At 46.1% G+C, this 15256-nt stretch overlaps 1 protein-coding gene and 1 non-coding gene across 4 annotated transcripts in view; both read right to left on the reverse strand.

Annotated features, from left to right (window-relative positions):
* The window catches only part of Kdm3 (Lysine demethylase 3), a 46964-nt gene that overhangs the window by 3778 nt on the left and 27930 nt on the right, over nucleotides 1-15256 (reverse strand). For 2 of the 3 annotated variants that reach the window (XM_065482979.1, XM_065482996.1), the window contains exons 9-16: nucleotides 14327-14858; nucleotides 5106-5439; nucleotides 4981-5019; nucleotides 4614-4817; nucleotides 3156-4437; nucleotides 825-1693; nucleotides 457-601; nucleotides 100-230 (exon numbers count right to left, since the gene is read on the reverse strand). In XM_065482979.1, coding sequence (XP_065339051.1) covers nucleotides 100-230; nucleotides 457-601; nucleotides 825-1693; nucleotides 3156-4437; nucleotides 4614-4817; nucleotides 4981-5019; nucleotides 5106-5439; nucleotides 14327-14858 — 3536 coding nt within the window. The remainder of the gene's footprint in view (nucleotides 1-99; nucleotides 231-456; nucleotides 602-824; nucleotides 1694-3155; nucleotides 4438-4613; nucleotides 4818-4980; nucleotides 5020-5105; nucleotides 5440-14326; nucleotides 14859-15256) is intronic. The other variant, XM_065482988.1, reaches the window with a different exon arrangement.
* LOC135934892 (small nucleolar RNA SNORD36) lies at nucleotides 1768-1846 on the reverse strand. Its single transcript, XR_010574152.1, has one exon. It is a non-coding gene; the product is annotated as a small nucleolar RNA SNORD36 (small nucleolar RNA).

The following is a 15256-nucleotide window of genomic DNA, read 5'->3' on the forward strand; positions in this document are numbered from 1 at the left end:
CGTTTGATACATACTATCACAGAAGTCAAAATTGGATCATGTTCTCATCACAGTATTTTTCAATTTATTTTTTTTTCTCAGTCAGAATATGGGACTCACCTTGTAGCAATCAATGCAGACGACGAATCCGCATTTGTCACAGGCCCAGTGGTTGTTGAAGAGCGTAGTTTCGCAAACGTCACACATCTCGCGCACTTTTTGAACCACCTTCTTCCACACGATTTTCCGATCTGAATCAGAGGAGAAAAATTAGCGTTCCAATCAAAGCGATGGCTCAATAGTTGCAAGGAATGGGGGTTGGCAAAATCAGACGGTTAAAAAGCTCAATACAAAGTCCTTCACGTTTTAATAAGGGGTTTGTATGGGAGATCATCATTCCATGCCGCAAACCAGGCAAATGGCAAGGCAAACACACGCTGCACTCGGTGTCAGCGCAGACGGATCGAGTCGGCTCACCTTTTGCCACGCTAATCTCCTTCGCCTCCAGCTCTTGCTGGATGATGTCGCAAAACTGATCTCCAACTTCCGTGAGTAAAAATTTGGCCATGTTTGCGTCGAGGTCATTTGGCACTGTGTCCGGAGTCCACAGTTTAACATCCTCCTGGAAAAGATTACGCGATCATGAGATGCTTATTCGGTGCTTCGGACACTCCAATGTAACAGCAGCTACATTTAGGTACTGATAATAAAAACAGCGATGTAAAAACATTTACGGACATTTCAACATCAAACTCACTATTTCTATATAATACGAGAGAGAGCTTTAGAATGTTTGAGAAATTACTAAAGGATTGTTTTTGAATAAGGAAAAGCAGTGAACGCACCTCTTTGGCGTCCAAGTGAGGATCGGAAAAGCCGGCGATGGCTAGCTGCCCGTTCTTAGTGTATCTTAATCGCCTAAAGTAGTAGAACCTGCAGAAAATATTATTGTACACTTCTTTGCTGCGCTGGTTCTGCGTAAGGCGGCATTCTCTACATTTAGCTAGCTTGGGCGCCACTTCAAAGCAGTGTCCGTCTTGTAAAAAACTTTCCCCAGTCTTCTTTAGCTGGCTGATGGGCGGCTTCTTGGACGGATCCCTGGGAGGGGGAGTTGGAGACCCGTCGTCGTTCCCACCAGAGCCCCTGGCCTTCTTGGGAGGCCTAGGTTCGTCGTTTTTTGACTTGGGTCGACGTCCCCGCTTCTTAGCACCTCCGTTGTTGGCGCCACTGCCGCCCCCGCCGCCTCCGTTCGAGCCGCCGGACGTCTCTTTGCCGCCTCCGCGCTTATTTGAACTCACAGAGTCCTCAGAGTCTTTCTCGGTGCCGCTCTCCTTGTCACTGTCACTGTCGCTGGCGGCGGTGGCCGCCCTCCGCTTGCTTCTCTCCTCCTGCACAACAGTCTTCTTGGCCCCTCTGCGCCGTTTGCCCGCAGGCTTCCGCTTGGCTGGCGACTTTTTCTGTGCTTGTGCTGGTTCGTCCGAGCTCGAGGACTCGTTCTCCTGGCCCGAGTCGCCGTGGCCGTTCAGCATGCTCGGATTGACGGACGCGGTGGCCTTTCTGAATGGCACTTTGGCAGCCCCGACTTTGCCCTTGGGCGTGTTTGGCTGGGGAGGCGAGGCAGGTACTTGGTTGATAACTGGACTGCTGCACTGCACTGGCGAAGGATCGGCTGGGGTGACTGGCGTCACGCATCTCTGCTCGCCCACATCTTCACCTGTAACACGCATCAATGGGCAAGAATTAGTCAAGAATTCGTTGATGGCACAAATGAATTGGCAATTTTAAGTGTTTGTTCAGAATTAAAAAGCTCGATTGATTTGTATAATCACGTGATTGTCAAAATTGGATCATTTTTTCATCATTAAAATATAGGACTGACCGTAGCTAACAACTAAGCGTATTGAACTCCAGCACTTAAGGCAAAAAACTAGCAGAAATTTTTTAAGACTGGCCTGGAGCCAAACTATGCATTCAGGAGAGTAAATAAAGAGCAAATTTCTGAGCTGACCACAAGAATTCTGAGGAAGTCGACTCATTTTCTACCTATAAAAGACAAAAATTACAAGATTACAAACACATCTTGAATAATTATGATACGTGCGAGTCTGCCGCATGTTCTCATGACATTTTATCACTCTAATCAATTTTAAACATTTCCAACGATGGATGTGCCTTATGAGTGGAAGAGATGGAAAATGCTGAGAACATAATGAAGTTAGACTGCAGGTCATACCTGAATATCTCCTAACTGTGGCGTTTTAAAATGCATAGCTTTTCAATCATAATTATTATTAGGACTGTGAATTTAAGACAGGGTTTCCCGGAAATTTTCAAGTTTTCCGTGCAAATTAGAGGTTTCTTGCCAAGATATTCGTAATTTTAAAGCAAAAATTATGCTAATTAACGTTTCTAGAATCTTAAAAATGTACGTGAACAATAAGAGGTCAATTATCTTTTCTCTAATTTGAAAAATAGCAAGAAAATGAATGGCTATTTTGTCAGAAGAGATTGAATTGAACCATTTTTTAATCATACTTGAAACTTACTTAGGCTTTTTCAAAATACTTCTTGCATTGCAACCAGTAATTATTAAATAAATTCAATACCACACGAAAGTATATTATTCTCCTAATAATAGAAGCCAAATTGCTTGCATAAGAAAGGATTTGCATTAATTTAAGCGCATTTATAAGACGGAGATTTAAATTGCGGGGTTGTCAATTCGTTTACACTCTGTAAGGAGTGAAAGCCGAAGTTTTCAACTAAATATCTGCTGCTAATACTGTGCCTTTGATTTTTGAACTGCAGGGCTGATACAGCTGCTTTACGGAACAAGATTGTGTTTATGTTTTTATCTTCCAATTTTATAATTTGTTAAACTTCCATACCAGTTTGTTCATTGCAAAATTTAATTCACCCAACATATTCTTTCATCTTTCAGATGAGAATTTCATCCACGTTGCAAAGTCGTGTGATTGATTAATAATGAACAAAAGCTACTGTTTGAACTTGAACTAAAAAAATTGAAAATTCTATGCGTTAGATTATAATCAAATTTGGACGCTTTGAACTGTCCAAATTTCACAGCCCTTATTAAATCATGCTTGAGTTCAATACGAGTTTGCTACAGTGATCAGAGATAAAAGTCGTGTCCGGTAGTTGAGCGACGAACCAACCTGTCGTGTGCCTGTGCAGCCAGGCCTTTTTGAGACCAAGACCGTGGAGGGATTTGGTTGGCGCCGGGCTGGGGGCCTTGCTCGGTGTCGTGCTGGGCGAGGGCTGCGGCGTGGACGGCGGCCGTTGCTGGATCACCCCACCGGCCGCGACGGCCAAATTCTCCACGGTGGTGATGGTGGTGGCCGCACTGGCGATCAGCGGCGACGGCTCGCTCACCCTCGAGAGTAGCGGCGAGGCGGCCGCTGGCGGCGGCGTGGGCTGCGCCGGCGGAGGCTGCGGCGTGACCGAGATCGTTGGCTGCGGAGTCTCGACGCGTCTTTTCTTGCTGAGGTCTGGCGAGGGCGCCGACCGCTTGTTGGGCGAACCAGGGTCTTTGAAGCCGAGATCGAGGGGTTGCGTTTGGCACGCGTTGGCCGAGGCCGCGGTCGCCATCAAGGGCGCCACTCGCTGCTGCGGCAGGACGGGCAGCGGCGAGGCGTGCGGGGGGGCCGGGGTGGCCCCTGGCGAGGGGGACGGGGTTCCTTGCGCGAACAAGTGGGGGTGGTGATCCATACCCCTTCCGTGCTCGAGTGTCCTCGAGCCCGTGTGCGCGGGCGGTGGGGCGAAGTACTTGTTCTGCAGGAGGTGCGGGGGCTGCGTCAGGGGTATCGGACTGGGCCCCTCAGAGGTGCGGTGGTGGTGCGTAGACACGCTAGGCGGGCCCAGACCGTGCGTGGGGATGCCGTAGATGTGCGGCGGCGCCGGACTCGACACCTTGGGCTTGAGCGGCGCCGGCGGCGTGCCGCTCGGCTGTCCGTACAGCTTTGAATTGGGAGGGGCCGTCGAGTAGGGGTAGGCCACGGCCGAGCCCTTGCCCGCCGTGGCGAACGGAGGACCCGTCGGGTAACACAGGGCGCGCGAGTCTGTCTGTTGTTGTTGCTGCTGTTGTTGTGGTTGCATGTGGTGGGACGGTTTGGGGGGAGCTTGAGGCGTGGCCGTCCTGACGGGGTACGAAGAGTACTTGGGAGCCACCATCGACACTGGCTCGCGTTTCGCTTCGTTTTTCACAATCACTGACGACGACTTTGGCTCACTCAACAGCGGCGGAGGGTTCGGCAGTTCAGACTTAATTTTCTTGTCGACGCTGGACAACAGAGCGCCTGGCTGATAAGCTGGGTAGCCAAACGAGTTGAAGCCGGACTCGACTTTCATTGCCTTCGGATCGGGCAAGTGTGGGTGTTTGACAGGCGGCATCCTGCTGTGCGCTGCTGGCGGTGTTGGGTACTCTTTCCTCAACGAAATCTGAAACAGACGCAACCGAATGAGCCAACTGATCCCAATAGGATTTCCACGCAGTGTTCCGGGAGCATCAGTAAGAAGTGTTCCATCACCCATGTTAATTTCAGACTTGGATCCAATAGTTATATTCATCATAGAGAGTAAAAAAGGAATTTCATCGCGCTTAAAAAGCAACTTACGGGAGCAGGCTGAGAGTTTGGCGGCGGCGGCGCAGAAGTATAGTACACTTGACTGCGCGCTTCCTGTCGCTGCCTCTCGGCCAAAATCAGTCGCTGCTGCTGCGCCACTGAAGCCGCCTTTCGAGCTTCTTCCTCGGGATTAGCTCTGGACATGGGCGGAGGCAACGTGGACAGGTTCCAGCTCGCGCAGTTTCCACCCGGCCTCTGAACAAAACATAGTTTTTCAACAAAATAGTCTTCACACTGATGGAAAATATAATATATATGGAATCGGCAGTTTCAAAGTTTAAATCAAATGATGCTGGGAAGTAACACAAACAACTATAATCAGACGGAACAACAGCCAACGTGTTTGTGTGTTACTCACCATGGCGAGGATTGAAAGGTTGTTTTCAACTTTCCAAACCTAGTGGAGTAACAATGAATCGGTCAAAAGCGAATTTCTAATTATTGTAAGGATCAGGGGGCGAGCGTTGCTTTGTTTGAACCCACCTTGTTTTTTGCCAGCCGCAGCGATTCTTCAAAATGCATGTGCACAGCCTCGGCCTGCCGCTTCTTCTCCAGGGCCTGCTGCCTCTGGCGTTCGCGCTCCTGATCCTGCGCCCTGCTCATCTCTCGCACCTTCTCAATCATAAGTCTCTCGTCACGCACCCTCTCCATGTGGTGATGCTGCTGCTGCTGCTGATGCTGCAACTGCCGATCTCGGTGATCTCGGTCTCTTTCGTGCTCTCGAACCGCCCTCTCCATCACCACCCTGTGTTCTCTATTGCCTTGCTCGTAAGCCTTAATGGCCGCCGCCGCCGCCGCATCTTTACTCTGCCGCTCTCTGCAAAACATGATTAAACACAGAGTTAGATTCGTCAAAAAATAGTCAACAGGTTAGAGATTCGATCGATATTAATTCAGCCTCGAAAAATATCCAAAATTTATTTTCTCAACTTTGTAATAAGAATTTTATTTAAGTAGAGAATTTTTCTCACTATTCAATATTAGCTTTCTATTTCTTCATTATTTCTAGAATTTTTTTAAAAAGAATCTGTTAAGATTTTCTTTAAAGAATTCCGCCATGATGCGCTTCGCTTCATTTTGCTATTGTTAGACCACCTACGCTTCAATCTCGCACACAAAGACACATTCCACCCTCACCCTAGCCTTTAAAATTCCTAAAAATAACAGCCAAACAATAGTCAAAGCAGGTCAACAACCAGCAGGTGGTGAACCTGCATTCAAAAATAACAGAAGGGAGAGAATTATGGGGCAGGCTAAAAATTCTATTATTGCACTTTACAAAAGAATCTATTCGGGCAGGCAGAAATTTCTGGAATTTCTTGGTTAAAAGCAAACAAAAATGCCATGACGAAAATATTACATACGACGTTTCAAAGACTACACAAACAAATCAATGTCCTTGCTTGCGTGGGTGGCCGGCCACGTTTTGCATCCAAACTTGCAAGACGACAAAATTAACTAAATAACGAGTTCAGAAAAATACCTTCAAACCGGTCTAGAAATAATTATTATAATTTATACATACTCCATATTTTGTGAATATTACATCATCTCGTGATTACATAAATCCAACTGCAATTTGACCGGCACTTTCAACGAGTCGCTCCTTTAGTTTAATTATCTAAAACATAAATCGATTCAGGCACAGAATTTACCGAGTTGGAAAGAATAATAGCTTGCCAAACACGGCAATAGGCTAGGGCACCCGTTGGCGTATGGCGTACGTGACCTGACGACGAGACAAAATTCTACCCACCAACACAAAATGGCCGGGTATGTAATGCAGCGACGGTGCAGTGCAATATCGCACCATTAAAAATCTCAATTTACGCCAAAGCCATAACCCTAATTCGGAGGTGGAGCATATCGCGAAAGCGAAAACAACGCAGACCGCGTTTTAAAATGGGCCAGAAACACGAGCCTTCCGAATTTCGCGGCAACACGTGTGTGCCATGGAATTTCAACTTGAATCCACGAGATTCAGTATCGAAATACTCACTTGAACAATCCGAAACGGAAAACGGCAGGGTAGGCTACCAACATCTTGGAATAGCAAGGAATCTAAACACCCACTAGCGAATGCAGAAATCGGTCCAAGTTTGCTTGGAAGCAGAAGCGTCAGCCAACAGCCAGCAGATCGAACGAATGGAAGCTCGGAGTTGAGAAGAATGCCGGCAAGAACCGACAAGCTCGGTGCGCTGTACGAGATAGCGGCCAAGTAAGGAAATAATTGAGGCGGGCGAGGGGAGAACGAGAACGAGCCGCAACAACGGGCGGCAGAGGGCGAAAGAATTTTCGGGTTGTGCTAGCCACGGCAGCGTTTTGCGTCATCTACCGGCAGAAATTCCAGGCGCTCTCTAAATGGGTGCGACTGCGACAATACAAGCCAAGGGAAAGATGAATCTGGTTGCGGAAATGGCTTCACCACGCCGACTTGCCCACGGGTCAATGCTTATGATAATAATAACCAACCAACGCATTACCTCATTGCCGCTGCACTGCAGCGACGGAATTAAGCCGCTGCTGATATGTATTATAAATATCTAAGAAATAATGTAGTCGCGGTTTTCCTCAAACTGATATTATGGTGCTTATCAGTTAGTTGCTTCTTTTCTCCTTGCGGTGTGGTGATTAAGTGCATTAAAAAACTCAATTAATTCACGTAATCAGGTAGCCACGAGACGTTTTAATATTTTAAACTTGTAAAAATCCTAAAACTCATTTTTAATAATCGGAAATAGCCAAATTTTGCCAGTTTTCCTTTTAAATTTTAGAGACAAATTGCAGCACTGTAAAAATGATTTATTTCACAATTTATGGAATTTCTCCTCAAAAATCAGACACCAAAGGAAAAATCGCAACAAGCGAACTGTTTTTTCGGTCCTGATTTGAACTGTTGCAAATTCCTCAACAGCAAACAATGCAATTGTAGGCCTATGATTTAATAAATAATAAATGGTTACATTTTACGATAAGCACCGAGCTGGTTCGGCCACGGCGGACGGCAATAAAACGTGGCGTGCAGCTGTTGAAATTTTCATTTTTTTTATCGATTCTGCTGAAAATCACGAGCGAAACATCATCAAAGTGGCGGCGATGGATCACGTGACCCCACGAACAAGTCGGAGACGACGATAACCTCTGCGCTATAACGGGAGCAATTTTATCGAGCAATATCTCTCTTTCTTGCAACACAGTCTCTCTCTCTCTCTCTCTATGGTGCACAGCAGCGAGCGATTTGTGCCGCCGCCGCCGCTCGCAATTACGCTGCCGGCTTAATTGTGTGTATGCGTGTATGTATAAATACAAGCGTTGAAAAACGTGTATTATAAATGCGAGTAAATTGCAGATGTGTGCAACTTCCTTTTCGTTTTTATTGCGAATAATTACTCGCATCTTGTTCATCGTCAGCATTTTTGACCGCTCAACTGCGCACGGCTCAATTTTTATCGCGCTCAATGCTAATAATTATTATTATTATTAAACAGCAGCAAACCGTTGAAAATACGCCGTATTTTATTGGCTCACTCGTTCTAATTCAAATGATCGACGTTTTCTCTCTAAGACGTTGCAACTAACGTACCTATGCCATTCAGCAGGTTACTAGAAAATAAATAAATATCGAATACAACCAATAAATCGATAATAAACTACCCTTGGCGACAAGGGATGTAAAAAACAGCTTTGCAAGCTAAAGAAATTCATGAAAGGAATTGGGCCATTCTCTGTATTATGTCCCAGTGTCCATCCCATAAGGTAACATTTTGTAAAAAAATGGTTTTGTATTTTAACTGAAGATCAGACCACTGGCCGCACCGATTCGACATGCACGTGTGTTTGTTGAAAAGAAAATTTTATTACAAACTCAAATATAGATTTATGACCAATTTGACAAGACGCTGTAGTTCGGTAGAGAGTAGGTTTTTCCCGCCAACCAAGTTAAGGAAGATTTCTGGAGGTGCAAGAGGAAAGACACCCTGCCTGTCTTTTCAATATATATTCATGTGCAGTGAAAAGTGTTAACTGAGAAACATTTTTCTTCTTCAATCAGTAGGGAAAATAACAAACTTTCCGGATTAATTAAAAATAATTCAGATTTTCCGCCAAACTTTGCATGTCTTTTTATATTAATTAATTTTCACTGCGCGTCAGTTAATTTTGCCGAACAAGTTCTAAAATTGTTTCTAGGGCAAGGTGACTTGTCATGTGAACCAACGACTTGTTTACCTCCACTCGCGGGAGTTAAAGAAACTTTTTTAATAAGAAGCGCTTTGTCATCTGCTCACTCAGAATTTCATTGGCACTGTAATAAATTTAACACAAAAGAACCCCCTGGAAGCGCTGCTTAGAATTTCAAAAATTAATGGAAAAAGTTGGGTGAAGAGCGGCGTGGCGGAATGAAAAAAAGATGACCTTGAAACTGTTGTGAAACAAAGGGGAAAAACGCCGCATTTCGATTAATTAGCCAAGCGGTTCGTTCTGCTAATTTGCATGTCGTGCCCTCGAGTGAAAGCGGCGTTTACATTTCCTTATCAAAACAATAATTGCCGCCGAGACAAAAGAAGTTTGTAGCACGGCGAAAACAACAAACGCGACGCCGGAAAGAGCTCGCGCGAATAACATTACGTTATAGATATGTTTGTGTTTGTACGTAGAACACACACACACACACACGCGGACAAATATTCGCACGGGCGTTCACAGCAATAAAACAGTCGCGGCGCACAACTTGCAAAAAGTGCTGCTTTATTAGCATTTGGCCATAAACTGCGCGAGTGACGAGATGAGCCCAACGTTTCCTCACACACACACACACACACACACACACACACACACACACACACACACGCGCACGCGCGCGCGCGCGGAGAGCTGTTTATTTCATTTCATTATGCTCTACACACACACAAAACGAACGTGCGTTTTTTCTTTCGGGAAATAATATAATGGCAGGTGCATGCGGCACACGGGGTGGAACAACAATCGGCCGAAAAAACGTGCTCGCATGAGTTCGTGCGCACCTTCGGCACAAAAGGGGGGCGGGGTCTCCTAATGCTTATTATCATTATTCATTACCGGCCCACGAAGAGAACCAAGCCAAAACTTGAGCAACGCTTGGCAACATCATCAATCATCGAGCAGCCAAATCTTAACTGACCTAGCTATAGCGGCAGATATTTGATATTTCAGTAATTTGAGATTTGGAAATGATTTTGAGAAGGTCTAACTGCTGTGTAATCACAATTTAGGTGAATTTACCCTTAAATTCGCACACCATTGGATAGATCGCGACGAGAGGGATCGAAATATAGTGGAAAAATCTATATTTTTTAGACATAAACTGTTGAAAAACTGTCTTAAATTGTGAAAAAAGAACGCCCCATTAAAATCATTATTTCAATTTGCGTTGTTACTGGGAGAAGAAAGCGATATGATGATGCCGCTTTAATCTCACTACCGTTTCCTTTGTAATAATTGTTCAATTATTACACAAGCACAGTTTATCAGCATTTCTTCTTCAAAGCTTTGGTATGCGCGTGCAAGCGGAGCGGAAAGAGAAAAAACGAGCGCGTAAAAGGAAACGATGCGTCATTTGGGGGGGAGCTTCCTTCGGCGGCAGCGGCAGCAGCCGCAGCAGCAGACGCGCGCGAGTGATATTTTTATGACCGAGGTTATTAGCACAACTTGAAGCAAAAGAAGAGAACACGATTTCGGGGGGCAAATGACCCCGGCGGAAAGCGAACCAACACATTACCCGGCCGTCTTCCTGTATCGATTTTCATCGGGTTGAATTACCATAAATAGACTGAGCTGAGGGCGTATTTGACGTCGACCTCTAGCTCGAAAACAGATATTTTTTGCCGATTATGTTTGCCCCAAAATAGCGCAAAATAGTACTTGTGTTTTCAATGCTATTCGCGGTGAAAAGAAAGGAGAAATATAGATGGTTCGAGAGGGCAATTAACGAAAAACAAACAAACAAAAAAAAGGCTATACGTTTGAAACGCGAACGAAAACACGCGGCCGGGCTAATTATATTGGCCTGCGTCACGACACTACTTCTTGTGTGTGAAGCGCGCCAGAGTGTTTGCGTTGCGCCAACCGCGGCATAAATTAGATCACACCGTGCACAAAAATTACACAAACGGCTCTAGCCTTTTCTGCACGGAATACACACGTCATCCGCCGGCACACGTGAGAACAGCGTCTCTCGAAATTACTGGAATATATTTATGCAATCAGTATCGAGCAGATCTGCGCCCCGGGCGACGCAACCGGTCGCGCGAGAGGCCAATTAAATGACAAAAATGGGGAAAACACGGCGGGCGCGCAGGCAGGTTTGCAAAACCCGTTCCACGAAAAGGCCCTTTTTGTTTTGGTTGGTGCCGCAGCCAGTTTTCAGTAAATATCGGCAACATTCTCGCGACGAGACGCTGCACGGCCGACGACGCGATCCAATTTAAAATTGCGACGAGAGAGAGAGAGAGAGAGAGAGAGAGAGAGAGAGAGAGAGAGAGAGAGAGAGAGAGAGAGAGAGAGAGAGAGAGAGAGAGAGAGAGAGAGAGGGAGCAGTGATTTAAAGTCAATTAGGCGATTGTATGCAAATTTGGCCGCGTAAGTGATCGGAATTCGTGCTCTGCTGGCAGCAACCTGAAGAATTTGTTTACAGCCGGAATGTATCAGGCCGAAAATAGCAGCCCCTCGCGCTGCGCTGCAGTGCGGTGCGCGCGGGCTGATGTCACGCCTGATATTCCCACGCGGCGGCGGCGGCGGCGGCAATTCACAGCATTATGTGTTGTGCTTCTCGGTGCATGACTCACTCAGTTTTCCTTTCCTCGTCGCTCGCACCTCCTGACCGCAACAACGAGTTTGGTGCCTCTTGAATCTTCCTCGAAAGGAGAGCTAATCGTAAATTGCAGTCGACGCCACCATTCGAACCCAAAGTCGTCACATCATACGATTCCGTGCGCACTGCTTCTGGCTTCTGGTCAAGAGCGGAAAAAAATAAATAATTGCGTCACTGCGAAATGGGTCGGCCGGGCAATCAGCGTTTTTCATTCGGATTACGCGCAAACAAGGTGAAAATTAGAATAATAGAGTCATTATCCTTGCGCCTGGCTCAATTTGTCAATCAATTCAGCGCGAGAAGCGGCGGCCTCGACGCTGACTGATTTCGAGCCTTGATTTTTCAGGTCGGACCGGTTCAATTCACAAAGGCATTTTTAACTGACGGAGTGTGCGTCAAGGATTCTCCAGCGGGTCGAAAGTGTGTGTTTCCGATGCGGTCAAAAGGTCGGCTACCTGCGCGATTGGTGAAATGACAAGAGGTTTCTGCGCCAAGGACAAGAAAGTATCTCTCGCTCATTGTATTCCGCACCACCGTGGAACTATCTCGCCAGGTGAATCGGCTTAATTGTTGTTGATTTACCTGCGGGCGAGCAGGAAATAACTCTGCAAAAACGCAGCCAACAGACTCGTTTGGCCTGAAGAAGCAAACAACATTTAATACAATTACACCAGTCCGTCCGTCCGTCGTCGTGCAACGAAAGTTGCTTCTGCCGTTAGCTCTTTTAATAAATTATTCCTCCAGGGGAATCGGATAGGCAGGCAGCAGGAGAAGCTGTGTGTTTATAGCTGTAATCCGGACCGAGCTGCTGCATGACTAATCTCTGTTCCTTCGGCAGCAACAGGCAGGTCGTTATCCAATATGGCCGCGACACAGAGCAAAAGAGAAAGAGAAAAGGACCGCGATTTCCGATAAGATTGCGTTTTCGAGCTCAATTACTTTTTAATGGCGGGAAACGAGAACCGCACCAAATTTCAAGGACACGTCGGCTAAGCAAATGGAAGGAAATTTCGGAAATTTCGACAACTGTGATTAATTAGATAAAATGGTAAAGGGGTCAAGTGGCATGAGTGAGTGCGTGAGAAAGCGATCGAGTGGTTTGAGCAGAATGTAGTCATCACTTTTGAGGGCCCTCAAACCAAATTTATTAGACATTTGCGCCGTGCAAGGATGAAAGTATAAAAATAAAATTTATGCTTAATGTCCATGTAGATAAACGCTCTTCCTGACTGACTGAGTGCTGCTTATTCTTTTTCGCGCAGGAACGTGACCGCAATACAAAGCGCGGCCGAGGCGTGACTAAGTCTAAAAGAGTGAGTGACCAGTCGGCCGTGGAAATGCGCGCAGAAACACGACTCACCGTCCGTACGTCTATGTACAGCACACTACACACGTTTTTGTGTATGGCAAAATTCAGCCACCGGTGTTGGCCGGCTCCAATTAAAAGGCCTTTGAAAAACGCTCATCCTGCGCTCGGGCAATTTAAATTGTTAAGCGGCTTAAAAATATGAATGTACGTGTGTGTGTGTGTGTGTGTGTGTGTGCGCTCTGCAAATAACAATAAATTAACATCATCTGCGCGCGAGAGAAACCAGTTTTGCAAAACAATGACCCGCCTCTTGGGGGAACATCCATGCGGCTCGACCATTATTGTAATTTGTCCTTCAGCCATTGCATCTTCCTCTGTTTGCTCGTCAGCGGCGATATTGCCTCTCGTGCCATTTAATGCAAAACCAGCAGCAATCCAGCAGGTGCCGAGACGGGATCAGCACAATTTTCGAATGTGCTGCGCGAGCAGATTCAATGCGAGATAAGTCTTGAAGGCTCGATTTCCAATTACAAGGGCAAACGAGACACATAACCCGATAACTAGCTTTATTGTGAAACTGCAACGTGAAGCAAATTCGTTCGGGCTTTTCGCCTATGCAATTTGAGACTGTTGACCCGAGTCAGCAATGCTATATGGCAAAAAAGAATGTCCACATGGCTAACCAACATCGATCAGGCGAGAATTTTTGTCAGAAATCCTTTTTACCTTTAATTGAAACACTCTACTGTAAAACCACGATTTATTTCATAATTTTGGGTATTTTTCCTAATAATTCGCACACCGTTGGATGGATCAAAAATCAAGCAATTTGGCCAAAAAGAGACAAACTGATGCCAAATTCCACGAACAATGAAAAATGCTCTTTATCGTTGGCATTGTAAGCTCTACTTCTTTAAAACCATTTATTTAAATATATATAAGAGTTAATTGATTCGCCTTTTTAAAAATGGTGTCACTGACTGTCCGATTTAAATTGATATACAAATCCATTATTCAAAATACAGCGCAAAGTCAATCTTTCCAGACATCTATTTCTGTTTGAGAATGCCAATGAAGAGTCGAGAAAAAAGCGCAGTCTATTTTGAGACGTGACGGAGTAACGAACACGAACCCATTTTATCGAATGGATTCAAGTGTAAGGTTTGGCTGATAACGACAAGCACTCTTCGCGAGTGCCATTTCCCGCACCTTGCTTCTTGAACCGGCTCTTATCACGAGTAGACAAACCGACGATACCAAAATCACACGGCCGATAGCATTTTAGCAAACTAATAAATAATTGCATCATCAATGAAACATGTTGCAACGTAATTAAATTATTTCACCAATCTCCGCTTGAGACTACTATTATTAGTCACTGATGTGCCCTCCCAACCCCCACCCGCCTAAACAGTCTCTAGGGCAGGCTGGCAGGTGGAAAAATATTTAAATTTAGCACGCAGATGGCGTCAGTTGCTTTTGTCCCCTGAATTAATTCTTTCCTTATCTCAAGTACTTTTGGGATGAAAACGAAAAGATCAAACTTACCTTAGATACCTCTCGTGGCGCTCCCTGTCCTGCGCCATGGCGCGTTCCCGCTCGAGAATATCGTCAGGGTGTGCGGCCGCGGATTGGGCGATGAAGCGTTGCTTCCAAATCATCTCCTGCGCGTACAGGTGGGGGAGGCTCGCGTGGTTGCCGAGCATTTGGGGCGGCAGGGGCGGGTAGTGGGTCACCGGGGAGGGGTCGCGGGTGGCGGCGCCCGCGGGCGGCGGCCCGATGCGGCTTTCGACTGAGCCTGACGGCTGCTGCGCCGAGGCCGGGGGTTGCGGCGGGTGGTGGGGCATCAGGGACAGGTGCTGGACACTGTGGATGTGCCGCACCAAGGGTTCACTGGCTTGCACGAGGCTGGGGTCGCGCCACACTCGCACGGGTTCGCTCGGTTGCGACGCACCTAGGTTCGACGACGAAGAAGAGGCTGCTCCACCTCCACTGCTACCGGTCTCGGAACTTCTTGAAGAGGAGGACGCGGAGGTCGAGCGTTCATCGCTACTCAAGCCCAAGCGCAGCGAACTCACCCCTGCAAGACACAATTTTAGATCAGTGCTCGGATGAGAGGACAGGACGATGATTCGCGCGCCAAGAATATGATTGATAATAATTGAAAAATAATCTAGTCGTAAAAATACTTAGAGGCTCAAGAGTTGTGTTGGTTAATCTTATCTGTAAACTAGGTTAAGGCATTTTAAAATAATCCAATTTATGTATCTCTCCGAACAAATTTATATTATCAGAAAGCATTAACTTTATCTATTAGAAAAATAACAGGAAACATTTGAGTGTAATTTTCAAGCGCGATTTAGAGTTGGAATTTCCGCAAAAGCCACAGGAAATATGAAGCGTTGAAGTTCAAAAGTTACCAAATGTGGGTAAAACGAAATCGATAAGAGAGAAATTTCCCTGCGAGCCATTGTAATT

Source organism: Cloeon dipterum, chromosome 1 (genome assembly GCF_949628265.1).
Source record: "Cloeon dipterum chromosome 1, ieCloDipt1.1, whole genome shotgun sequence".
Lineage (NCBI taxonomy): Eukaryota > Metazoa > Arthropoda > Insecta > Ephemeroptera > Baetidae > Cloeon > Cloeon dipterum.